Source organism: Trachurus japonicus, chromosome 2 (assembly GCF_045865225.1).
Source record: "Trachurus japonicus isolate A0001 chromosome 2, Traja_1.0".
In the NCBI taxonomy this organism is placed as follows: domain Eukaryota; kingdom Metazoa; phylum Chordata; class Actinopteri; order Carangiformes; family Carangidae; genus Trachurus; species Trachurus japonicus.
In genome coordinates this window covers 2,838,327-2,863,034 of record NC_140908.1, presented here as the reverse complement: position 1 = coordinate 2,863,034, position 24,708 = coordinate 2,838,327, and the positions used below count along the sequence as shown (strand labels likewise).

The 24,708-nt window shown below is 44.7% G+C and overlaps 2 protein-coding genes across 2 annotated transcripts; one reads left to right on the top strand and one right to left on the bottom strand.

The window, feature by feature from the left end:
• Window positions 1-14,467: 14,467 nt before the first annotated feature.
• On the bottom strand, window positions 14,468-15,899 carry LOC146990554 (prothrombin-like). The gene is made up of 7 exons (XM_085795249.1): window positions 15,881-15,899; window positions 15,605-15,794; window positions 15,343-15,423; window positions 15,182-15,261; window positions 15,053-15,077; window positions 14,712-14,777; window positions 14,468-14,623 (listed from the first exon to the last, which is right to left on the bottom strand). Exons 2-7 carry the CDS (start codon window positions 15,702-15,704, stop codon window positions 14,511-14,513), a joined length of 465 nt encoding a protein of 154 aa, XP_085651375.1. The 5' UTR covers window positions 15,705-15,794; window positions 15,881-15,899; the 3' UTR covers window positions 14,468-14,510.
• A 2,764-nt stretch (window positions 15,900-18,663) lies between these two features.
• On the top strand, window positions 18,664-24,432 carry LOC146990553 (NACHT, LRR and PYD domains-containing protein 3-like). The gene is made up of 11 exons (XM_085803689.1): window positions 18,664-18,749; window positions 19,074-19,187; window positions 19,336-19,449; window positions 19,865-19,943; window positions 20,104-20,329; window positions 20,469-22,242; window positions 22,333-22,506; window positions 22,884-23,057; window positions 23,149-23,301; window positions 23,470-23,516; window positions 23,669-24,432. Exons 1-11 carry the CDS (start codon window positions 18,664-18,666, stop codon window positions 24,205-24,207), a joined length of 3,480 nt encoding a protein of 1,159 aa, XP_085659815.1. The 3' UTR covers window positions 24,208-24,432.
• The last annotated feature ends 276 nt before the right edge of the window (window positions 24,433-24,708 follow it).

Genomic DNA, 24,708 nt, shown 5'->3' with positions numbered 1-24,708 from the left:
CCAAGACATCACCAGAGCTCACCAAAACATCCGAATCACGAGAGGAATCACCTTTGAGTGTAAAATCCAAGATATCTGAGTCCTCAACCGCCAACGAAGTGACTGACATTCTTATCAAATGGTCCAATGAGACGCCATGCATCGCCGAGGAAGGCGACACAACTTCACCCTCATCTTCTCTGGAGCTGGAAGCCAAGACTGCTGCGTACGATATTGTCAAAGCCATCAAAGACGACCTGCATTATGATAATTTTGAGAACATTGGATGCTGCGAGAAAAGCAGGGCATCGAATCCTCATTTCGACATGAGGCCAATTGTCGACATGGTAACGGGATTTTTTGCCAAAACTACAAACGCCAACACCAACGACAACGACAACCAAATTAATCAGAAACCGGGCTTTGTCAAATTCGTCAAGAATCAATACAGGAAAATGATGACAGAACTGAAGAACCAAGCACAGAAACAACACTCAGAGTATCTGGTGAGGCTTAAACGGAAAACAAGGAAGACACCACAGCCGGAAGCCACTGAAGACGACGACATTAGAAAGATTCCAGCTCAGATCGATTTTGAGACCATCAGACCGGAAATCGAAGAATTATTTGACCAGCTCGACCAGTCAGAGTGTGCCGGCATGTCACTGGAAAGCATCATGGCCATAAGCGACATCAGAAAACTCGTAAAGAAACTGACCGTGAAAATTTACAACAACATGGTGGACGATGAGCTCTATCAGATCCCTGTGGTTTCACTGGACGAACATCTTACAGACTATGTCATCCCTGACGTCAAAGTCGAAGGTGAGTCCAAGTTTTCTCCTGAGGTCTGCTACGCCATGGCCGAGGACATGGTGGGAAAGCTTATGCAGAATTTGCTTCTGTGCATCGAGAAAGACCAATCGGAAAAGACAAACTACAGGGAGCAAGTGGCTGCCGTGTTGGCCGACATCCAAGAATTAATCGAATACAAGATCAGCTCATCCGAAGAAGATGAAGAAACCACCTCCACATCAGAGGCCGTGGAAACCTCTGGCGACGCACAGTCTACACCATCACGGGCTACACAACTGCGGACCACAAGATCATCATCCAGACAGTCACCAACCACACGGTCACCGGCTGCACGGTCACCCGCCACACGGTCACCGGCTGCACGGTCACCCGCCACACGGTCACCGGCTGCACGGTCACCCGCCGCACGGTCACCGGCCGCACGGTCACCGGCCGCACGGTCACCAGCTGCACGGTCACCAGTGGTCTACAAATGTCTAATGGAAGACGCCGCCGAAGTCACTCCACAGGATCTAATGCCTGTCGTGGGCAAATATCTGGACAGATTCTCCACCGTGCAGTGGAATCTGTTGGCGGCCGGGGTGGAAGACGCAGAAACGACCGCTAACATCGCTGACTTATGCACAGAAATTGTGCAGTTGCTCGTCACGATGGTTCTGAAAATTCTGCGACCACTGATCGAGGAAGGTTTCAATCAGAAGTTGTCTCTGGCTGTTATTCAACAAGAACTGGAAAACATCAGCGCCAATGTGGGAGACTCTCTCTGCGTCAGCTTTGCTCTTGCCCTTGATGTTCCACATAACGAAACCGAGAGCAGTGCAGAGCTGACAGCAGTCATCGAAAAGGAAGTCTCTCATAAAATCAGCTCTATCGTATCGGACGCCGTCAGCTGCCAGGAGTGGCCTTTGCAACCCGCCGTCTTTGTCAGTGGTTCCAACATGAAGTTTCTTCGCCAAATGGTCCTTCAAGCTACCAAATGCCTGAGAAAGTGTTTGGACAAGCTGAAGTTCCGGTGCTTGGGAGGATGTTGGCACCCAACATTGTCAGACGAGGCTTCCCCATGCAAAAGCTGCAGCAAAAGCCATAGCAAAAGCCGAAGCAAAAGCCAAAGCCCCAAGACATCACCAGAGCTCACCGAAACATCCAAATCACGAGAGGAATCACCTTTGAGTGTAAAATCCAGGATATCTGTGTTCTCAACCGCCGACGAGGTGACTGACATTCTGATCAAATGGTCCAGTGAGACGGCATGCATCGCCAAGGAAGGCGACTCAACTTCACCCGCATCTTTTCTCGAGCACGAAGCCAAGACTGCTGCGTACGATATTGTCAAAGCCATCAAAGACGACCTGCATTATGATAATTTTGAGAACATTGGATGCTGTGAGAAAATCAGGTCACCGAATCCTCATTTCGACATGAGGCCAATTGTCGACATGGTAACGGGATTTTTTGCCAAAACTACAAACGCCACCGGCAACGACAACGACAACCAAATTAATCAGAAACCAGGCTTTGTCAAATTTGTCAAGAACCAATACAGGAAAATGATGACAGAGCTGAAGAACCAAGCACAGAAACAACACTCAGAGTATCTGGTGAGGCTTAAACGGAAAACAAGGAAGACGCCACAGCCGGAAGCCACTGAAGACGACGACGTTAGGACATTTAGCAGGAGAAAGACTCCAGCTCAGATCGATTTTGAGACCATCAGACCAGAAATCGAAGAATTATTTGACAAGCTTGACCAGTCAGAGTGTGCCGGCATGTCACTGGAAAGCATCATGGCCATAAGCGACATCAGAAAACTCGTAAAGAAACTGACCGTGAAAATTTACAACAACATGGTGGACGATGAGCTCTATCAGATCCCTGTGGTTTCACTGGACGGACATCTTACTGACTATGTCATCCCTGACGTCAAGGTCGAAGGTGAGTCCAAGTTTTCTCCTGAGGTCTGCTACGCCATGGCCGAGGACATGGTGGGAAAGCTTATGCAGAATTTGCTTCTGTGCATCGAGAAAGACCAATCGGAAAAGACAAACTACAGGGAGCAAGTGGCTGCCGTGTTGGCCGACATCCAAGAATTAATCGAATACAAGATCAGCTCATCCGAAGAAGATGAAGAAACCACCTCCACATCAGAGGCCGCGGAAACCTCACGGGCTACACAACTGTCGACCAAAAGATCGTCATCGTCATCCACACGATCACTGGCTGCACGATCCCCAGCTGAACGATCACGGGCTGCACGCTCACGGGCCGCACAATCCCCTGACACAGGGTCGCCGGCCGCACAATCCCCAGCCACACGATCTCCAACTACACGATCTCCAGCTACACGATCTCCAACTACACGATCATCTCCAGCTACACGGTCTCCAGCTACACGGTCTCCAGCACAACCACCGGCCATATGGTCTCCCGCCCCACGGTCACCCGCCACTCGGTCACCGGCTGCACCACCACCGGCCATATGGTCTCCAGCCCCACGGTCACCCGCCACTCGGTCACCGGCTGCACAACCACCGGCCATATGGTCACCCGCCCCACGGTCACCCGCTACAAGATCACCCGCCATACGGTCAACGGCCACACCTACGACTACGCCGACTGCCGAACTTTCTTCTGCGTTCCCTTTCGACCCTAAATGTACAATCGGGAAGGTCGCGGCTACCTTGAACGCCCTTTACCACTGTCATTATCCCAGTTGGTACTCAGAGCCAACTCGAAGAGCATCACCAGTGTTTCAGACCAGTCCTAAAGCATTTCAGTCTGCTCCACCGCAAGCCTTCCAGGAAGTCCCCCCAACGCAAGCCTCCCAGGAGGTCCCCCGTAAATCACAGGACAGGATCTCCCAAGAAAGCTCTGCATTCTCCACCGCAGAGTCAATCCATGTTGAGTCACTGTTACCTGACTGGATCTACTCCATTTTAGCAGAGGACATGACCAACCAATTCACAGCTGTACTATTCTTGGGCGTCATCAAAAATATCGAGTCCCAACCTGGAAATTCCTCCCAGAAAGAAGACATCAACACCATCGTCCAGCAACTGTCTGAGTTGGTCCGTCACTCGTCATGCAGAAGAATCAAGAAGACCTTGAAAAAACTCAGCCAGGCCGTATTCGAAGACCTTGAAAGGAAGTTCGGCTCTGAGCTAACTGAGGCTGCGTTGGCGTTGGATGGCACATCATTTGACGACGCTATTGTCCAGTCCTTCAAACACCGACTGGATGAGCTCCGTAATGCACCTCCAAAGAGGTCCAGGATCGCCAGGTTTTTCAGCGCTCTGTGCGGTCGCCGTTAGATGAACTATATGTTCATCTTTGGATTAATTAATTATATATGGTTATATAGTTAATTATATAACCATATATGGTTAATTAATCCATAGTTAGGTTTACTCCGGGTGCTCCGGTTTGTCCTAACAGTTTTCAACGAGAAAAAAAACAACATCTAGCATAATTAACCATCTGATGTAAGGTTTACCCCGGGTGCTCCGGTTTTCTCCTACCAATTTTCAATTGAATAAACAAAAACAAACAAACAAAACATCTATAATCAACCATCAGATGTAAGGTTTACTCCGGGTATTTCCGGTTTTCCTGCCAATTTTCAACAAGAAAAAAAAACAAAAAAAAAAACATCTATAATTAACCATCAGATGGAAGGTTTACTCTGGGTGCTCCGGTTTGTCCTACCAATTTTCAATTGAATAAACAAAAAAACCAAAACATCTATAATCAACCATCAGATGGAAGGTTTACTCCGGGTATTTCCGGTTTTCCTACCAATTTTCACCAAGAAAAAAAAACAACATCTATAATTAACCATCAAATGGAAGATTTAACTCCAGGTTCTCCAGTTTGTCCTACCAATTTTCAATTGAATAAACAAAAAAACAAAAAAATTTTGTTGTATATTGTTGTTTGTATATTTTTTGTCTGTCAAGTTCACAAAGGTATAAAAATTAACTTTATCAGGTTGCAGCATGTGTGCATGGTGTATTTTCACTTCATCACACACACACAACAGGTGAAATGAATGACTGATGACCAGACTTCCTTCACCCCATCAGGCTCCTGTGGAGAGGTCTGGGTTGTAACCATGGCAACCCTGATGATGTAATCTGAATGATCTGCAATGAAATGTAAAAGAGGTTTTTTAGGACCGCCCCTGCATGTTGTGTGATTAGAATTTCAATTTACCTACAACCATAGACTGTAAAAAGAATGGACGTAGCACCCGTGACGTTCTTGGATTTTAGTGGGCGTGTACTTTCCATATTTGGAGGAGAGGCGGTAACTCTACGGGTCAGCCGGGGTCAACCGGCCGAGACCCCGCCCACTGAACTTGCGCCGAAGTCGCCGAACTGAAGGCTAGGCTAACAAGCACTACTGGCAGCAGCTTCGCCAAAGACGGTTTATAAACCAAGACCTTTCATGACGAGTCAGCTTCCTGTATTCATGTCACGTGGGCTTCTGCACGGCCACGCCCCTTTAGAGAGACCAGAGGCAGCTTGGAGTGTATTGATTCCTATGGGACAATTTAATGTGAACACCGATTATGGTCGGGTCTTTCTCCCCACGGTCACTGAAGCAAATTTTGGACTCATTTTTCACAAGCCACATCTCTTCTGAACAGTTTGACACCAAAATGGTAATTTTCAGACGGAGAGATCCGGAGAAAATCCACTTTGTTCCAGACCTGTCTCTGTCTCTACGACGCACTCTCGCGAGATTTGGCACCGATCTCCTAGGCAACGTCAAACAAACGGCCGCGAACTCCCGTGAAAATGATTTAAATTATTTTTGGCATGCTAAATATTACTGTTAGTAGTGTAAATATTTAATGTTATCATAAGAAAATATAAATAGGGTGAATTCAGGTATATTGGGACATCAGGTAATTTGGGACACTTAAGGAAAAACACTGCTTCCATTTGCCTTGAATGGGCTATGACAAAGTTAAAGGTGCTGATACATTCCTTTGGATGTCTACATTAAAAGTCACATTAAATATTTTGGGTGACATCACACAGGGGGGTGGGGTCAGCATCAAACAGGACGCTGACCCCAAATATCAGGAGGTAAGCAAAACAGCATGTGCTTTTGTTGGAATTTAATATAGGGCTATTACATTTGTATGACTAATTTACTGTAGGTATTAAAGTTATATTAAGATGTGTGATGCATTGGTGTACTAAAATAAACAAACATTGGTTTGTGAGGATGTTTACATTTTCTTAATTTGGACATTTTCTTGCTGTCCCAAATGTTCAGGTTATTTGGGACAGTGTTTCTGGGTTTATATTGAAATATTTCAATTGTGTAGTCATATCTTACATGCTTAAAAGTGAGAAATTCTAGGAAAACAAGTACCTTTGTACATTTCAGAATATCAAATCAGCGGTTAATGTTGAATATGTGAAGTGACGTTCAAAAATAGGTCAGATTGTTTTATCTCTTATTATGTCATGAGTTATCTTTATTTTATATATTCATATTTAACAAAATATAAAAATAAATGTATTTTTAAAAACATGCTTGCTTCTCCTGAGGTCAATAGTCTGCTCACAATATGTTTTAGGCTATTAAATCTGCTGTATGTTGAAATAATTTGTATATTTGGTTGATTTGGTTACAAATCACGAGATTATAAACAATACACAACATAAAAATAATAGGCTATAGGCCTAATATAAATGGCTCAGAAAATGAATTTACAAAAATTGTCCCAATATACCTGAATTCACCCTATCTCACTTTCATCTACCTAAAAATTGTATAAATCCACACACACGTTCACAGACGAGGTGGGGTGACGGTTGGCCACACCCATTTAGAGAGGCAGGAAGTGTATACCATTTCATATCATTGGAGCAGCCGCTCATAGAGTATCTTTCCATTTATAGAGAGCCTAAGCGGAAGCAGGAAGTAACGGCGCCATGGGACCTCAACTCTGAAAAACTCGCCATACAAATGAACGGGACTGAAAGTTTTATTTCGTGATCCAATTGAATTGCGCCATGAGAAAAAAATATGTCCTCTACCTGTTTAAAACATCACGTTTCATGCCGAGAAATCAGCCGTTTATCATAAAACGGCAACAGAAGAATGTATTTGTGTAAAGACCGCTCTACGGACTACAGATCTGTGTCCCACAAAAAATACGTCACCAACTGACACGGGAAAGGGCGGCATTTGGTGTGTGACGTCACCTACGCGACTTGTAGTCTTTCTGCTTACAGATTCTTCTGAATTTTATTTTACAATAGTTTTACAACAAACTGCTGATTTCTCGGGATGAAACGTGATGTTTTAAACAGGTAGAGGACATATTTTTTTCTCATGGCACAATTCAAATGGATCACGAAATAAAACTTTCAGTCCCGTTCATTTGAATGGCGAGTTTTTCAGAGTTGAGGTCCCATGGTGACCTTTACTTCCTGCTTCTGCTTAGGCTCTCTATTGATTATCTTTGGCTTCGCCACGGCAGTCCAGCCTCCAGCAGCGACCTGACAGCGACCGCTCAGCGACCACACTAGACGAACAGAAGGTAAATAAAAAAATAAAAAATATAACGCCGCAGCACTTGAAATTTCTAACCTTTATTTTACCAGGCAAATTGCTTGAGATAAAAAAAATCTCTTTTACGAGCATGGCCTGAAATAATGATTAATGTTTTATTGAGATTATACTATAAGAAATAAAGTTGAATAAGTCTGCTGGGGACCAATCTTAACCCTCCGATCCTGTTAAAAATGACTAACGTCCTCCTGTTAGGGACATTTTTTGTACCCTGTTTTCAAACACACACCATGATAAAGTTAAAATAGGTATTACAATTTTTTTTGTTGCTTAGGGTTAGGTGACTTCTAATGAATGATGTGTAATTTCATCAATATTTTTTTATAATTTAACCCTTTCATGGCCTGTTTTAGTGAGGGACCGCTAATATCTGTCATAAAAAATGTTGAAAAACTGCAATAAAATAAGAATGAATTTTGTTTCCTCCAACTATTATGAGAATAGGCACATGTCTGCATTTGAACAGGGCCAACATTGATTTGTTTGCTTATAACTTAGTTCGCTGGAGAATTTTTTTTCATTTTATATGGCCATGTACCGTACAGTTTTAAAAGGCACGATCACGTGACTTTCTGTGTAAAAAACATGACATCATAATACACATATGGCTAGAGAAGAGTTAAAAGACCATCATACTTTTAACTGGACCTCAATCGACCAAAGTGGTGTAATTGATATTTTAGATCGGAGTTTTGAAAAAAGCGCCAAATCTGGCAGCCGTCTCCCTCACATATTTTACCCGGGTGGCGACGCACCATTCTCGGGGAGCGCTCTGTGAATGTCCGCTATCAGTTTTTGGTTTTTCCAGAGCTGGAGCTTCTGGGACTGGTTCTCGTTTTACAGTTTTTGTACGGCAAATTCTGATAAAATGTTAAATCTGGTGAAAATCAGAGACAAAATCACTTCCAGTATCATCAGCCCGATAAAATCCCTCAGCTCGATTCCCCCAGCGCATGACAGGGATGGATGGATAGATAGATAGATAGATAGATAGATAGATAGATAGATAGATAGATAGATAGATAGATAGATAGATAGATAGATAGATAGATAGATAGATAGATAGATAGATAGATAGATAGATAGATAGATAGATAGACTCAATAGTATTTTAATATAAATAAATATAAATTATTTAATTGTTAAATTGTGCTAAACTTAAACAGCCTCAGCAATAAAATGCATCATATGCATTGATTCATCAGTGATATTAATCCACAAACATTCTATAACAGTAAAACAGAGAGGGACCGTTTACTGCACAAAGACTTTTATACTTAATTGCATTTTGCAGATAAAACTTGATGTTAACACTTTCACAAAAGTGAGGTTTTGAATGCAGGTCTTTGTAGTGGAGTATTTTCACAGTGTGGTAGGCTACTTTTACTGAAGTAAGGCATTTCAATACTTTGTACACCACTGGTTACAAAATGTTTGTCTTTAGAAAATGGAGAAGAAAGCTCAGGCCCTGGCCAGGCACCCAGACCAGGCCCCGGCCCCGGCCCAGGCCAGCCGCCCAGACCAGGCCGACATGCCCGCTGGAGCAGACAAAAAATGTAAGCTATGTTTCATCTATCTATTAAAGCAGATAACAGCGGCACGGCCGTTTCGGCTAATGCTGTGTTCAAGGCAGGCTTTTGAAACCGTAAGTTACAGCTTCAAGTCACAACTACGACTTGGTAGCGTTCCAGGTAACCCGTAGCTCGTGTTTTTACCGTCCTGTTGTCTGTGAAAGTTCCCTATAACGGCCACTCGTAACTTCCGACCCGTGAACTCGTACCAGATCGAACTGGTATGACTTCACAGGAAGGAAAAACACAAAGTACGAGTTTCCTTGAACGCACCATGAGTTAGCAGCCCCCGCCCTTGTCAGGCATCAATTGGTCCTCGTGCTACGTCACCACATTCACGCGCATCCCTTGGCTGCACACACAGCCCTTCATGCCGTTCTCTCCCCTCATTGGATAACACTTGTATCCCACAAGGAAAATTTTCTCCTCGGGTTACAGCAGAGCAGAGTGACGGAGAGACTCGTGTTTAGGCTGAAATACTTCATGTAAGTGATTGCTGACGGAAAATAGGACTATTTAGGACTTATATTAACAAAAACATTCCACTGATATCTGCTTTAAGTTGTTGCTACCTTGTTCCCTTTTAATAGATGTAACATACTGTCATAAAAATGAGCCACCTTTAATAACTAACTTGTCTTCTTTCATTCTCATTTTCTTCCCACAGATACAGTTTGGATCATGGGGGACAGCTATGTCCGACGTGCTGCCCAGAGAGCTGCAGAGACCATGGGGAATGACCTCAACGGTGGACTGCGGTGGAAAGGCCTCCTTCCCTTCCTTTCGCACTCCCTGCGAGGAAGAACAGCACCTGACATCCTCATCATCCACTGTGGTGGCAATGACATGGGAGATGTGAGGAGTGTTGAGCTCGTTAACATGATGAAGGAAGATGTTCACCATCTTGGCCAACAACACCCTGGCACCTTCATCATGTTTTCAGCTTTGACACCCAGGTGTCGGTGGAGGACTTCCGTTGGTAATCCAGGGAAGCTCGACAAATCCAGGAGATTTGTCAACAATGTTATGGCTACATTTGTGCAGAGTTTCAGTGGTGCCATGCTGGAGCACCCTCTCATTAAGCACGACAGTCCAGGGCTAGATTTAAAAGATGGAGTTCATTTGACACCAAAAGGAAATGACATTACTTTGGCCAGTAGCCTTAGACCACCTCCAAAGGCAGTGAGCTTCTTACACTGCTTTTGAATGTGGCCTTTATGACTCATTTTTTTTAGGCATTTATATATAAATATATCCTTCTGACTGTCATGTCTAATGTTGAGAATTTTTCATTGTCACTTGGTAAAATTTACAGAAACCAACATATGTAGCCACAACACTTCTGCTCTTCCTCATCCCTTTCCCCCTTTCCCCCAGTCCACCTCACCACCTCATGGATTCTGCAGCTCTCTGGGCAGCATGTTGGACATAGTTTTTTGTTTTTTTTAATGGACTTATTTTTTCTTTTCTTTTTTTAAAGTATATTTTTTGGCTTTTCATGCCTTTTTATTTGATGAGACAGTTGAGAGAGACAGGAAATGGAAGGCAGAGAGAGGGGGAATGACAAGCCCTTCGACGCAGGATTCAAACCGAGGCCGCCTGCAGCAAGGACTACAGCGGGCGCTCCAGCAACCGAGCCAAACACCGCTCCTATTTTTTAAATGTATTTTAAAAGTTATTTTTTATTATATATACTGATTGTTTTGTTTGTTCATTGTCTGTTCATTTACCACCTCATGTTCAAATAAATTATTTTCATAATTGCATTCCTTTTGTCTTCTACACTTATTGAAAATGTTAAAAATGTCGTAGTCAGTTAAGAGGTACGGAGCCCGCGATAGGACATAGCTCGTGTGTGCGCAGCCTGTGTGAATGTGTGTAATCCCTCTGTTCAGCATCTCTGTTAAGATGAATAAACACAAATCGCCGCAGAGCACGAGCCTGGCACAGAGGTGCGCGCTCTGGCGCATCTGGCACAGTCGGTTAACGGCACCTAGAGCACTGAAAAAGAGAGTAACGACACCACCATTGACTCCAATGGTAAGGGTTTTGCGCCCCTAGTGGCAGGATATGGGTATTGCAAAAGCGCCCAGAAAACCCATTCACTCCAATGTATGTGTGTTGCCCACTTGCTTGTAAATTGATGAAAACGGCCGTGTTTTTGTTTTTAGGTGTATTGGTCATATTAAATTATATTTATAATTTGTTTATTACAAAATGTAGATTGAAACATTAATGTAGACAACTGTTTTGTTTTGTTTTTTGTTTTTTTTTACTCACCAATGTGTTAATGTTTATCTGTAAAGGGTCCTCATGATGCTATTAACGTGGGTGATCTATAAATGTCCTTAAATTATTGAAAATACCACACTTGCTCATTCACCAACAATGCAGAGTTGTCAGTTCTTGGGCGCTTTTGCAATACCCATATTCCTCCACCAGGAGGCGCTGCCATTGGACCAATGCTGTCGTTACTCTCTTTTCCAGTGCTCTAACGGCACCGAAAGGAAACTGGCTCTGCTCCGCGGCTATTTCACGTCCGACGTCCATATTAAGCACACGTTTTTATTGCTATTGTAGCGTCAGACCCGACGTAACTACAACACAAACATATCTGACAGCTCTCACTTCTTCCTCTGCTCCTCACTCACCTACACACACACAGACACACACAGACACACACAGACACACACACACACACACACACACACACACACACACACTATGAGGTGAAATCAAAGTCAAAACAACTGGAAAGACGCGCAGCGACGTGTGTGTGCACGCATGGTTACTTTGTTACGCTTGCGTGCGTGCGTTGTTACGCGCAGGTTGTATTTCACGCGTGACAAAAGCTGCGTATGTATGAAGCAGCGTGTGCACGTCTGTCAGTCACTGTTTGACAAATTATGTTACGCATTCACACACACGTGCGGTCGCAGATTTTGTTGCTGCGTATGGCGAGTTTATTGTGCCAAATCAAGGATTACCAGGAGAAGGAGAAGGAGCAACCTCCCCTCCCGTCGCCGTCAGAACGTGTGGATTTTTGAATGGGAGTGGATGGGACAGCAGATGAGAGACCGGCGGCGACGTCACGGTGAGTGCACTGAAGGAACGTGTGACGGCGGCGTATGTTAGAATTACCAACAAATTTACGCCTGCTCTGGATGTCTGAACTAAGTACGTCGTCACCACAAACGTGTGAAACGACGTGTGAAACGACGTGTGAAACTAACGTCGCCACCATTGACGTGTGAAACACACGTCGTCGCTACTACGCCGTCGTCAGACTGCAGTGAAGTTAGTTTTAAGTTGGATATTTGACAGACATTCGCTCCTTCTCAATACATTAAAAATTCATAGAAAATATAAGATGTGTTCAAATACAATAAAAACAGGTGTGTGTCATAGAGGAGGCTTAGCTCTACCATCCTGTGTTGATTTTGAGTCAACAGGTCACATGACCTAGGAGTTATTGTGCTATAATGCTCATATTTACTGTATAAAATACATACAAAATTCATATAAAATATTATTTGTGTTTAAATGCTATTAAAACAGGTGAGTGTCATAGAGGAGACTTGGATCTTCTGTCCTGTGTTGATTTTGAGTCAACAGGTCACATGACCTAGGAGTTATTGAGCTCTAACGCTCATATTTACTGTATAAAATATATAAAAAATTCATGTGACCTGTTGGCTCAAAATCAACACAGAATGGCAGAGGTGAGCCTCCTCTATGACACACACCTGTTTTATTGCATTTAAACACATTTACTATTTTAAATGAATTTTTAATATATTTTATACAGTAAATATGAGCATTATAGCTCAATAACTCCCAGGTCACGTGACCTGTTGGCTCAAAATCAACACAGGATGGTAGAGCTAAGCCTCCTCTATGACACACACCTGTTTTCATTGCATTTAAACACATTTACTATTTTATATGAATTTTCTATATATTTTATACAGTAAATATGAGCATTATAGCTCATTAGAACACTTTCTCTTTCCAGCTGTCCCTTCAGAATAAAGGCCGAGGGGGGGGGGAAACAACAACAACACCGACTCCTCCGGCCTGTACTGCGAAGGAGACTCGGCTTTGTGTTCATATTCCATCTTAACAAAACCTCAAGCCCCGGTCCGAGTTAACACGGTACGAAGCTGGTTATCAACTTGCTGCTGACGCTCAGCTCAACAGGTGAGCAGCGGATTCCCTCAGCTGAACATCTGCAGGCAGAGACGCTCAGAGAGAAAGTAAACAGCAGCGGATCAGCTGAACTCTCCCTCCGTACAAACGCAGACAGAGGCGGCCGCCTCAATATTTATAATTCAGAAAAAACCCTGGTAGTAAATGTTTTCGAGCCGAACCTGTCCGGTCGTGCCCGGTCCGATGACTGAGCCAAGGGAAGAGCCGGTAGCCTAAGCTGTGGCCGTACATTTATTCAGAAAAGGTGTAGGCTATTGGTGCAGATTAAACTTGTAAATGAATGCTGCTCTCGATCCGACCCTTCCTTCTATTCTGACTCTTTTGAACAGTAACAACAACAGAGATTATATTATAGATTTTCTGTGCTGAGCATAAGAATTGTTTGAAACTAATAATAAATAAAAAGCCTTTGTTAGACACAAAACAAATTGTAAACGTTGACACCCCTACTCTGATCAGCTCCTGTGTCGTGGTAACACAGACAAGCTGTCGTATTTGTCTGATGTCAATAAAGATATGTCGGGGGAAGTAGTTTTATTCCAGTGTTCCTGCAGTGACCTCCTTGTTCTGTGCATAATGGTCTGGTGCTGGTCATTGCAAAAATAAGTAGCCTGTTGCAAATATGCGCCTGGTTCTTATAAACGCTCGTGCTCCAAGTTGATTTAGTAGTTTCACTAGTTTTATTTTGATTCCGTTTACATTTATGACTAACCGTCATATTACTAAAGTTAACTTCTGTGTCCATTGCCGCCATGGCCCGTCTGTCAGAGCCGCGGAGCACGGTGCTGCGGTGTTGTTTGGACGCTTTCAATCCCAGAGTGCATCGGTGCATACCCACAATGCATTGCGGGATGTCCAAAATGGCGGTATTTGCGTAACGGGTTATCGAACCCCACCTAGGGCAGGCCGTGAGAAACACAACGCAGAGGGCCAGATATGACATCGGCTACAGTGGTGCCATGACCCGGATGCCCTGGGTGGAGTGAGTTCAGCAGGGGTGAGTGTAACGGATGTGCACTCACTCCACCCATAAAAGACGTGCTAACCAACCTGCCAAGTGGTTGTCAACCTCTTGGCGAAGAGGTTAGCATCGTCGCCTCCGATGCGGGAGGTCGTGGGATCGAACCCCACCTAGGGCAGGCCGTGAGAAACACAACGCAGAGGGCCAGATATGACATCGGCTACATAGGCCTAGCCTACTAGTAAACAAAGTAATTAGCTAATTATGTGGTTAGATGAGTTGTTATTGTTAGTTTTCTTAGTGACTTATTTGACAAACCTGTAGTCAGTCAGTCAGTTAGTGTTCGGTTAATTAGTCAGTCAGTCAGTCTGTTAGTTACCTACTTACCTAATGATGGGATGTGGGAAGGTGTGTGCCCAGCTCTGACACGGTCTCCCTGCCACTGTGATGTTGACATCTCCTTCATAATTCAACCCCGTACCGAAAATACACTGACCTGAGGAACACACACACACCAATCATGTTGTTGCATTTGTGCATTTTATCATACTTGACGACGTTTATTTATGTTTATTCATATTTACCTTCTATGCATTGTCTGACAGTGTTAATGTTGTCTTGAGATCTTGTAATTTCATTTCCTTTACAGTCTGGAGACAGACAGACAAGTCAGAGACAGACAGGTGAGAGAGAGACAGACAGATAGTTGGTGTGTACTCAGAGTTGTGTAAATTTCAGTTGTGGACTTTGCTCATGTTTGTTCAACACAACAGATTAAACACAGTTAATCCAGATCAGAACCACTAGAACTGTGCAGGCTCCTGTTGTTGTACTGACAAATACATAAGGGAGAGGTTCTCCAGGTTCTTCAGTGCTGTGTACTTAGAACATGTGTGTGTGTATGTGTTGAAGCAGCAGAACTCACCCAGGTACTTGGCCCAGAATGTTTCCTGCAGGGAACAGAGGCCGTTTTGTGGTTAGTTGGTGTGATCAGAACTGTTGTGAGGTTCTCTGACATAAACAGTGAATGAGCTCAGAATAAAACGGGTCGTACTGTTTTAGCCACGTCCTCGAACACCTCTCTGGCCTCTTCATGGTCACAGATTTCCTCCACACATTCTCTCTCCAGGTTCCCTACAGAGACACAGAGACACCTTCACCACATCTGTCTTAAGACGGTCACTCGTCTGACCTCTGACCTTTCAGGGAGGTTACCTGGTTTCAACTCCTCGAACATCTGATTGGCTCGTCTGTTCCGGACCAGAACCTGCGTGGCTCGCTGGCTGCTGAGGAAGACTGTAGAGAGACAACCAGTTGATTAAAACCTCCAGAGGTGAAAACTGAGAGCTGGTGACCGGTACTGTCTCCACAGATTGAAAGTTAAACCAACAACAAGAACTGAATCTGTTTCTCATGTAGAAAACAAAAAGATGTCAATTTCATACAGATTATTATGGTCTGTACAAACGTCCAGTACCTCCGCTGTCAGCTCCGGCTCGGGCGCCATGGTCTGTCAGGCAGCTGTGTAGCACAAACAGCAGCAGAACAGCAGCTGGTTTGGATGTGGGCTCCACCATGGTCCAGACCTCCAAACAGAACCTCAGAACCAGATCCAGCAGACTCTCCTCAGTCCGTCTCTGCGCCTCAGTCTCGGTCTGTGTCTTTGTCTGTGTGGTGGGGGGAGTATTGACCAGAGGGTCAAAGTATGACTGAGTCGGACATGTTTAATGTCGCTGTGTTTACTTTGACTCACCTGCTGCGTTCAGGACCACTCAGTGTCTCTGCTGACGGACATGGACTCAGTGTCCACTTTGTTAGGAACACAGCTGCACCTGCTGCTGTGGAGATCAGACAGGAACCAGAAGGATCTACACACTGTCTTGTGTTTGAAATGGTTCTTAAGTAAAAGTATGAAACTCTTGAGTTTTAACTACAGGCCTCCAACTGATGATGTTGACCAAATTACCTGATGATCATTTTATTTATTGATTGATTGATAGAAATAATCGGTCAATAGTTGTCACAGAGCTCAGAGTGAAATAAGATGAAGGCTTATTATTGGATAGTTTCATCATCTTTCATGGTGGCGTCAGAAGGGAAAGGTCAGGGATCATTGTCACAACGATTAAATGGTTTCCGTGGTGTCGACAGTGATTGTTGGAACTTTTTGTCCCTGAGCTGTTTGAAACTCGTCAGCTGTGTAAATGAACAGAGCGTGGGATGTTGCAGAGGTCAGAGGTCAGACTGTGTCACAGCTGTAACGCCGGCACAAACAACAGAACGAGAACAACTGAAACTAAAATGACGGTGATGCCGCCGAGCTGCTATCGACCGACCGACTCAGCACGAAGTCACAGCAAACATTTGTTTTACAGATATGGAGGTGAAAGTCTATCGTCCACTGGTGGATCACACATCACTGTACAGACCCCTGGGGGCTCAGTAGCGCCCCCCACAGACTAACATGTTCACTACACTCAGTTAACAGGAGGCCTGAGCCTGTGGGGAATGGACAAACACTGAGCCACAGCAACAGTTGAAGGATAGTAACTGACCCAACACAATGTGATATGGTCAGATTCATTGTGTTCAGTCAGTGTTACTTTGCAGGACAAGTCCACGACCTTTGACCTCTGCCCTGTCTGACCAAAGTCTGACCAACACTGTCCACAGGTGACTGAGGTCAGCCACTAGTCTCCATCAAACAGAGGTGTGTGTGACTGACAGGAAACAGCGACAGCGACGACCTTCAGAATAAAGACGTTGATGCTGATAAGAGGTCAGGCTTATCAGAGAAGGAAGCTACTGCAGCTTAAATATTAATGACGATAAAGTCATATTAAACTGCAGCAGCTGAACTTTGAGCTGCAGGTTTTATAACAGACTCTGAGCCAGGACTTGAACTGGACACAGACCTTGTACTTCAGTTATTCAGTTATATCAGTTATTACTGCTGTTTCCAACCGAAGCTTATCAGACTCTTTCATTGAGGCCTGATCCTGAAGGGAAGAACCAAGAGTTTGATTGTGGCACTTATCAAATCAGTTTTATTGAGAGAGGTCATTAGGGATTGGCCGGTTGAACTAATTGGCGGGCCCGGGTCCGTTAGCCCCGCCCCCAACACCGCACCTGGTTTCAGGGTGTTTCAGAGTGACAGTAGCCTGCACACACTCAGGACAGGTGAAGCTCAACAAGCAGAAGACTTCAGCTCCCGGTTTCTCCACAGACCTGGTCCCGATCCAGAAAGCTGCAGAGGGAACAATCTGAGTAAGTGGACCTTTGAGTGGTTACAGTCTCTGATGTTTGATCTTCATCACTGACGAGTTGCTTTTTGTTTGTTTGTTGGCGTGTTGACGTGGACGACAGATGTTGACGTGGACGACACAAAACGTCCCGTCTGAGACAAAAAACGGACTCTGGATAATCCAGATCAGTCCACGAGACAGGATCAGTTACTGTGTGTGTTTGACATTCGTCTCCTTTTCACACTGTAACTGATCCTGTCTCATCGTTGAACCTGTGGTTTGGTTTTTACTCTGACTCTGATTTCATTTGAACTTTGAACAGACTCTATATAATATATATATAATAAAACTATAAAACCAGATCCTGATGTAGATGCTGGACTGGACTTTGAGAAGTTGTTTTATGAAGGATCATGATTCATCTTTGATTGGGGCAATGAATGTAGTTACCATGGTGACACAATGAGTGATTTTATGATTAGTGTTAACAGAAGCCAGTGAGCGCCCCCTGGTGGCTCCTGACAGTCCTCAATGATCCTGGAGGAAGAACAGGAGCTCCACTGTTACCCACAATGCAGCTCTGCATTCATTCACATGCTGACCATAGACTGTAAAAAGAATGGACGTAGCACCCGTGACGTCACCCATTGGTTTGGGGGAGTCTGTTTTGTGCCTCTACTATGAGGATTTGAACTGCGCCATCTTGGATTTTAGGTGGAGTCTACTTGCCATATTTGGAGAGGTGCGGCGGTTAGCCGGCTGAGAACCCGCCCACTGAACTCGGAGCAACCAATTAACGGCCAGTAAACTGTCTGTGAACCTGTCACTCAACGTAATTTATGCACAAATTTGAAGCCTAAACAATACTAAAACGGTTGTGGTACAAACCCCCCCCCCCCTCACAGTGTTCACGGAGGTGGAAACTATCGGTAGAGACCAAAAACATAAAATGTACCAGGCTGTAAATAAATTGGAGTTGCTCCCTTCTGATCCCAGCCCCCAGAGGCCGCCGGGGTACTGCAGCTTTTTGAACGCAGAAGTGGTCTTCACTTGGAGAACCCACAACTCCCCCCTTGATGCTGACTGCTGCTCTCCTGCTGTCTGAACTCCATGGCTCCATCTAGTGAACTGGGAGTAGAAGTGCATCAGCTTCCTCTTCCTCACACTGAAAGAGAGAAGAAGAGCCAATCACAGGAGGAGCAGCTGGACGCATGATGGACATATGAGCTGGTAATGATGTGCGTTTCCTCTGCAGGTGAAGCTACAAAGTGTGACGTGTGAACTCAGCAGCATGGATCAGTGTGAGGACATGGGGGAGGAAGCCCCTCCCTCTAAGAAACTGTGTCGGGAACATGAGACCCAGGCCAGAGATCAAAGGTCAGATAAGGATCTCTAAGTGTCCATGATTCAGATCACTGCTCCATCATTATTATTAACATTAAAATCAATGTGTTCAGTCAATCTATTGATGGATGGTCAGAACTTGTAACAGTCAGAAACACTTTTCTCATTAAAAGTCAGTTGTTGTTCTTTTTAAAGGTTGCCTTGTACAAACTGGCAAAGGGACAATCGATGAAAATGTGTGTTTTTTAATACAATGTTTATTAATGTGCATTGTCCCTTTCAAATAAACTAAACTGAAGACATTTTTCAGACAGTTTTCTCCAACATGTACATTTATCAGTTGTGTTGTTGTTTCAGGATCCAGCAGCAGAGACCAGACTCTCCTGTACCCAGCTGTCTGTCTCTGAAGAGCAACATGTCAAAGGACTGGTTCACTGAGTTGAAAGGAGGAGGAGGATCAGCTGATCAGAAGTAAGCTGTAACTGTAACTCAGACTGAATGATCGTTCTCTTGTGAACTTTTCTCACTAAAAGTCACTTGCTGCATTTATTAAACGATTAAAAACATTTTTAATCAGTTTCCTCCAACATGGACATTAACAGTTGTGTTGTTGTTTCAGGATCCAGCAGCAGAGACCAGACTGTCCTGGACCCAGCTGTCTGTCTCTAAAGAGCAGCATGTCAAAAGACTGGTTCACTGAGTTGAAAGGAGGAGGAGGATCAGCTGATCAGATGTAAGCAGTAACTGACACTCAGACTGAAGTTAACATAGAAAACAACCAGTTGTATGACGTGTCATTGGACGAGGTCAGAGGTCAAAGTGTCTCTGTGTTGTGAAAATCCACACTGGAAGGTAAAATAAAACAGTGAAGAAAAGTTATGTTATGTTGTGATGTAGTGGAAGCAGGTGGTTGTGCATTGCTCAACTGGGCCAAAAATTTGCTTTATAAAAGACTTTATGACTGGGCAGTTTCTAATGTGGACTGGTAACATGTTCCAAAAGTGGGGACCTCTGAATCTAATTGAGAACTAAGAGAAAGTAGACCTGAAAAATTGTCTGTCACATCAAACCTGACTTCATGGACCTTCAGCTTGTGTGTCTGTGTGGACAGACATGATGTGAGCTCATTCTCCATGATTCCTTCACAGAGTGGACCAGGAGAGCTCAGAGGTTCCCAGTGGTCAGTCTGCCCAGCAGCATCAAACACACCTGGACTCCATATTTAAGGTGAGGACATGTCCAACAGCGGCTGTTACATCTGTTGTGTTCACAATCATCTCCATGCTGCACTTTGACACCAGTGGATTGTCAGTCTGTCCAACATGGATCTGATGTTTGGCCCCATGGTTTTAGTTTGATGCTGTCACTCATAGAGTTTCTGTTCCAGCTGCTGGAGGAGAACATGGTCACTTTTGTCAAGAGTGAGTTGAAGAAGATCCACAAGTCTCTGAGTCCAGATTACCCAGAATGCTCAGGGAGCCAGAGGGAGGATGAGGTGGTGTTGGGCAGTGAGGATGAAGAGCAGAGGAGGAGCAGAGAGGCATTACTGAAGATCACACTGATCTTCCTAAGGAGGATGGAGCAGGCGGTACTGGCTGAGCATCTGCAGCACAGTAAGAGGATTTTTCAAATGAGACGTTCACTGACATCAAGACATGGAGGGAAACATGTTCATATTGTTGTTCTTTGGGGGAATTGAATTTGTCGTTGATCTTTTCTCTTGTGTTTTTCTCTCAGGAAGTTTTGCTCCAGTTTGTCAACGTAAACTCAAATCTGACCTGAAGAAAAAGTTGCAGCGTGTGTTTGTGGGGAACTCTAAAGCAGGAAACTCAACTTCTCTTGACAAGATCTACACAGATCTCTACATCACAGAGGGGGGGGCTGGAGAGGTCAATGATGAAAATGAGGTTAGATGGATTGAGACAGCGTCCAGGAAACCAGATGCAGCAGAAACAACCATCAAACCAGAAGACATCTTTAAAGGCCCATCTGGAAGAGGCCGACCAATCAGAACAGTGATGACAAAGGGAGTGGCTGGCATTGGGCAAACAGTCTTAACACAGAAGTTCACTCTGGACTGGGCTGAAGACAAAACCAACCAGGACATACACTTCACATTTCCCATCACCTTCAGAGAGCTGAATGTGCTGAAGGAGAAAGACTTGAGCTTGGTGGAACTTGTTCATCACTTATTCTCTGAAACCAAAGAAGCAGGAATCTGCAGGTTTGATCAGTTCCAGGTGGTCTTCATCTTTGACGGTCTGGACGAGTGTCGACTTACTCTGGACTTCCACAACACTGAGATCCTGACTGATGTGACAGAGTCCACCTCAGTGGACGTGCTGCTGACCAACCTCATCAGGGGGAACCTGCTTCCCTCTGCTCACCTCTGGATAACCACACGACCTGCAGCAGCCAATCAGATCCCTGCTCAGTGTGTTGACATGGTGACAGAGGTCAGAGGGTTCACTGACTCACAGAAGGAGGAGTACTTCAAGAAGTGGTTCAGAGATGAGGAGCAGGCCAAGAAGATCATCTCCCACATCAAGACATCACGAAGCCTCTTCATGATGTGCCGGATCCCAGTCTTCTGCTGGATCACTGCTACAGTTCTGGAGGAGGTGTTGAAGACCAGAGAGGGAGGAGAGCTGCCAGCCACCCTGACAGAGTTGTACATCCACTTCCTGGTGGTTCAGTCCAAAGTGAAGAAGGTCAAGTATGATGGAGGAGCTGAGACCGATCAACACTGGAGTGCAGCAACCAGGAAGATAATTGAGTCTCTGGGAAAACTGGCTTTTGAGCAGCTGCGAGAACGAAACCTGGTCTTCTATGAATCAGACCTGACAAACTCTGGCATCGATATCAGAGCAGCCTCAGTGTACTCAGGAGTGTTCACACAGATCTTTAAAGAGGAGAGCAGCCTGTACCAGGACAAGGTGTTCTGCTTCGTCCATCCAATTGTTCAGGAGTTTCTGGCTGCTCTTCATGTCCATCTGACCTTCATCACCTCTGGACTCAACCTGATGTCACAACAACAACCAACATCTGAGATGTCGGAAAGAAAAGCTGAATGTACCCCGACCTGTTTCTACCAGAGCGCAGTGGATGAGGCCTTACAGAGTCCAAATGGACACCTGGACTTGTTCCTCCGCTTCCTCCTGGGTCTTTCCCTGCCGACCAACCAGAAACTTCTACGAGGTCTGATGACACAGACAGGAAGTGACTCACAGGAGACGGTCCAATACATCAAGAGGAGGATTGAAGCGACTCCCTCTGCAGAGAAAACCATCAACCTGTTCCACTGTCTGAATGAACTGAATGATCGTTCTCTAGTGAAGCAGATCCAACAGTCCCTGAGTTCAGGACGTCTCTCCACAGACAAACTGTCTCCTGCTCAATGGTCAGCTCTAGTCTTTGTCTTACTGTCATCAGGAGATCTGGACGAGTTTGACCTGAAGAAATACTCTGCTTCAGAGGAGGTTCTTTTGAGACTGCTGCCAGTGGTTGAAGCCTCCAAGAAAGCTCTGTGAGTGTAGAAAGAGTTCAATTGATTCAGGATAGTTTGGTCCAAGCTGTGTAACAGATTCATTGTGATTATTTGTTGTTGTTTCTTCAGACTGAGCGGCTGTAACCTCTCAGAGAGAAGCTGTAGAGCTCTGTCCTCAGTCCTCCGCTCCCAGTCCTCTAGTCTCAGACATCTGGACCTGAGTAACAACAACCTCCCGGACTCAGGAGTCAAGGTCCTGTCTGGTGGACTGGAGAGTCCACACTGTAGACTGGAGACTCTCAGGTGAGATCAAATTACTCTTTGTGTGGAACAGAACAAATATAAACTTTGGTTTATTAAGAAAACCTCATTCATGTTTTGATGACCTGATTTAGATTGTTGTAACTGACTTGTTGAGTCACAACAATCTGCTGCTGGTTCAACCTGTTTAAAACAACACAACAAGAACATCAGTCCTGGGATCAACAAACCAGCAGCTCCTGGCTGGTCACTGTTTGAAGAAGTAAAGTGGACTTTGGTCCAAATGAGTATTGTTATAGTTATTTTTTTGTTTCCCTATGAACTTCTGTTTTCTCTCATGTTGTTTAGTCTCATCATTGAAGGTGATCACAGATTAACTCACATCTTACTTGTCTTCTTGTTCATGATCATCTCTCCAGACTTAGTTGCTGTAACCTCTCAGAGATAAGCCATGAAGCTCTGTCCTCAGTCCTCAGCTCCCAGTCCTCTAGTCTCAGACACCTGGACCTGAGTACAAATGACCTGCAGGACTCAGGAGTCAAGGTCCTGTCTGGTGGACTGGAGAGTCCACACTGTGGACTGGAGACTCTCAGGTGATGATCCATCAAGCTTTTTATCTGATGACACTTGAACACAGCAGCAGGTGTTGACTGAGGGTTCCTGTGTGTTGGTGTGTGTGTTCAGTCTGTCAGGATGTCTGATCACAAAGGAAGGCTGTGCTTCTCTGGCCTCAGCTCTGAGCTCCAACCCCTCCCATCTGAGAGAGCTGGACCTGAGCTACAACCATCCAGGAGCCTCAGGAGTGAAGCTGCTGTCGGCCAGAGTGGAGACTCTCAGGTATGGAGAGGCTGCTGCAGCCACACACACTGTCTGATAGAGGAGGAGGAGCTTCATGCAGGTGCACACTTTACTGTTAGACAAGGTGATGAGGTGTTTCTTCATCTCCTCCTGCTCTGTATCATCACAACATGAAGACTCCAGCTCCTTCTTCTCTTCTTCTTTCAGGGTGGAGCCTGATGGAGTCCATTGGTTGACACCAGGTCTGAGGAAGTGTAAGTGTGTTTGGACTTTGGTTCATAGAAACAAAGCAGCACATTCAACCATCTTCACACTGTCACATCACTGACATCATGAGTCTTCATCAAACTGTCAATAACTGTTCAGATGATCAATAACAGCAGCTGTGTCTTGTTCTCTCCATCAGATTACTGTCAACTCACAATCGACAAAAACACAGTGAACAAGTGGATCAAACTGTCTGACGACAACAGGACAGTGGCATATGTGGAGGAGGATCAGTTATATCCCAAACATCCAGACAGATTTGACCTTCGACCTCAGCTGCTGTGTTCAACTGGTGTGACTGGTCGCTGTTACTGGGAGGTGGAGTGGAGAGGAAGGGTTGATGTATCAGTGAGTTACAGAGGAATCAAAAGGATGGGAGACAGTGAAGACAGTGGGTTTGGATGGAACGATCAGTCCTGGAGACTGAGCTGCTCTGATGTTGGTTACCATGTCTGTCACAACAACAGAGAAACAGCCATCTCCTCCTCCTCCTCCTCCTCCTCTGATTCTAACAGAGTAGCAGTGTATGTGGACTGTCCTGCTGGCTCTCTGTCCTTCTACAGAGTCTCCTCTGACTCACTGATCCACCTCCACACCTTCAACACCACCTTCACTGAGCCTCTGTATCCTGGGTTTGCAGTCTGGTTCAGGTCTGGTTCCTCAGTGTCTCTGTGTTGAACAGACAGTTCAGTCTGTAGACGTCTGTCTGGCAATCACATGTTTTCAGAGTCATTATTTACATTTTTTTTTTTTTTAACTCCTCTGAATGAATGTTGTAAACTTGTTCCTTTGAAGATTTAAGATTATTACAAGATAAACATGTTGGTAGCTTTTACCTTTTAAGATAATTGCTGTCTTTTTCCTGTCTTTTCATAATAAAAACTTCACTGTCAATATCAGTTTGTTGTCTTTGTCTGAATCTGATGACTGCTGAGAAAAGACTGGAAATGTCCCCGACATGAGGTTCATTTATCAACTAACAGAAGAACTGACGTGTTCTTTTAATGATTAATTGTTTGAAATTGAAAAAAAAATATTTCCATCCATCCATCTCCCCTCCTGGTCTTGTGGGATAACCAGGTGCTGTTCCCCACTCTGGCCAGCAGATGTCACCATTCCTCCACTGTTGGCAGGAAACCATTGATTGAACAAATCAATGAACCCACTGGGAGCAGGTAA

What these genes read in the sequence shown, in the direction of transcription:
- LOC146990554 (XM_085795249.1), bottom strand. Translation starts at nt 15,704, where the DNA reads ATGGTGGAGCCCACATCCAAACCAGCTGCTGTTCTGCTGCTGTTTGTG. An exon ending in AGCCGGAGCTGACAGCGGAG is followed by an intron (nt 15,424 to 15,604) that starts GTACTGGACGTT and finishes GTCTCTCTACAG; the next exon opens with TCTTCCTCAGCAGCCAGCGA. An exon ending in GTTCGAGGAGTTGAAACCAG is followed by an intron (nt 15,262 to 15,342) that starts GTAACCTCCCTG and finishes GTGTCTCTGTAG; the next exon opens with GGAACCTGGAGAGAGAATGT.
- LOC146990553 (XM_085803689.1), top strand. Translation starts at nt 18,664, where the DNA reads ATGGATCAGTGTGAGGACATGGGGGAGGAAGCCCCTCCCTCTAAGAAA. An exon ending in GGAGGATCAGCTGATCAGAA is followed by an intron (nt 19,188 to 19,335) that starts GTAAGCTGTAAC and finishes TTGTTGTTTCAG; the next exon opens with GATCCAGCAGCAGAGACCAG. An exon ending in GGCTGAGCATCTGCAGCACA is followed by an intron (nt 20,330 to 20,468) that starts GTAAGAGGATTT and finishes GTTTTGCTCCAG; the next exon opens with TTTGTCAACGTAAACTCAAA.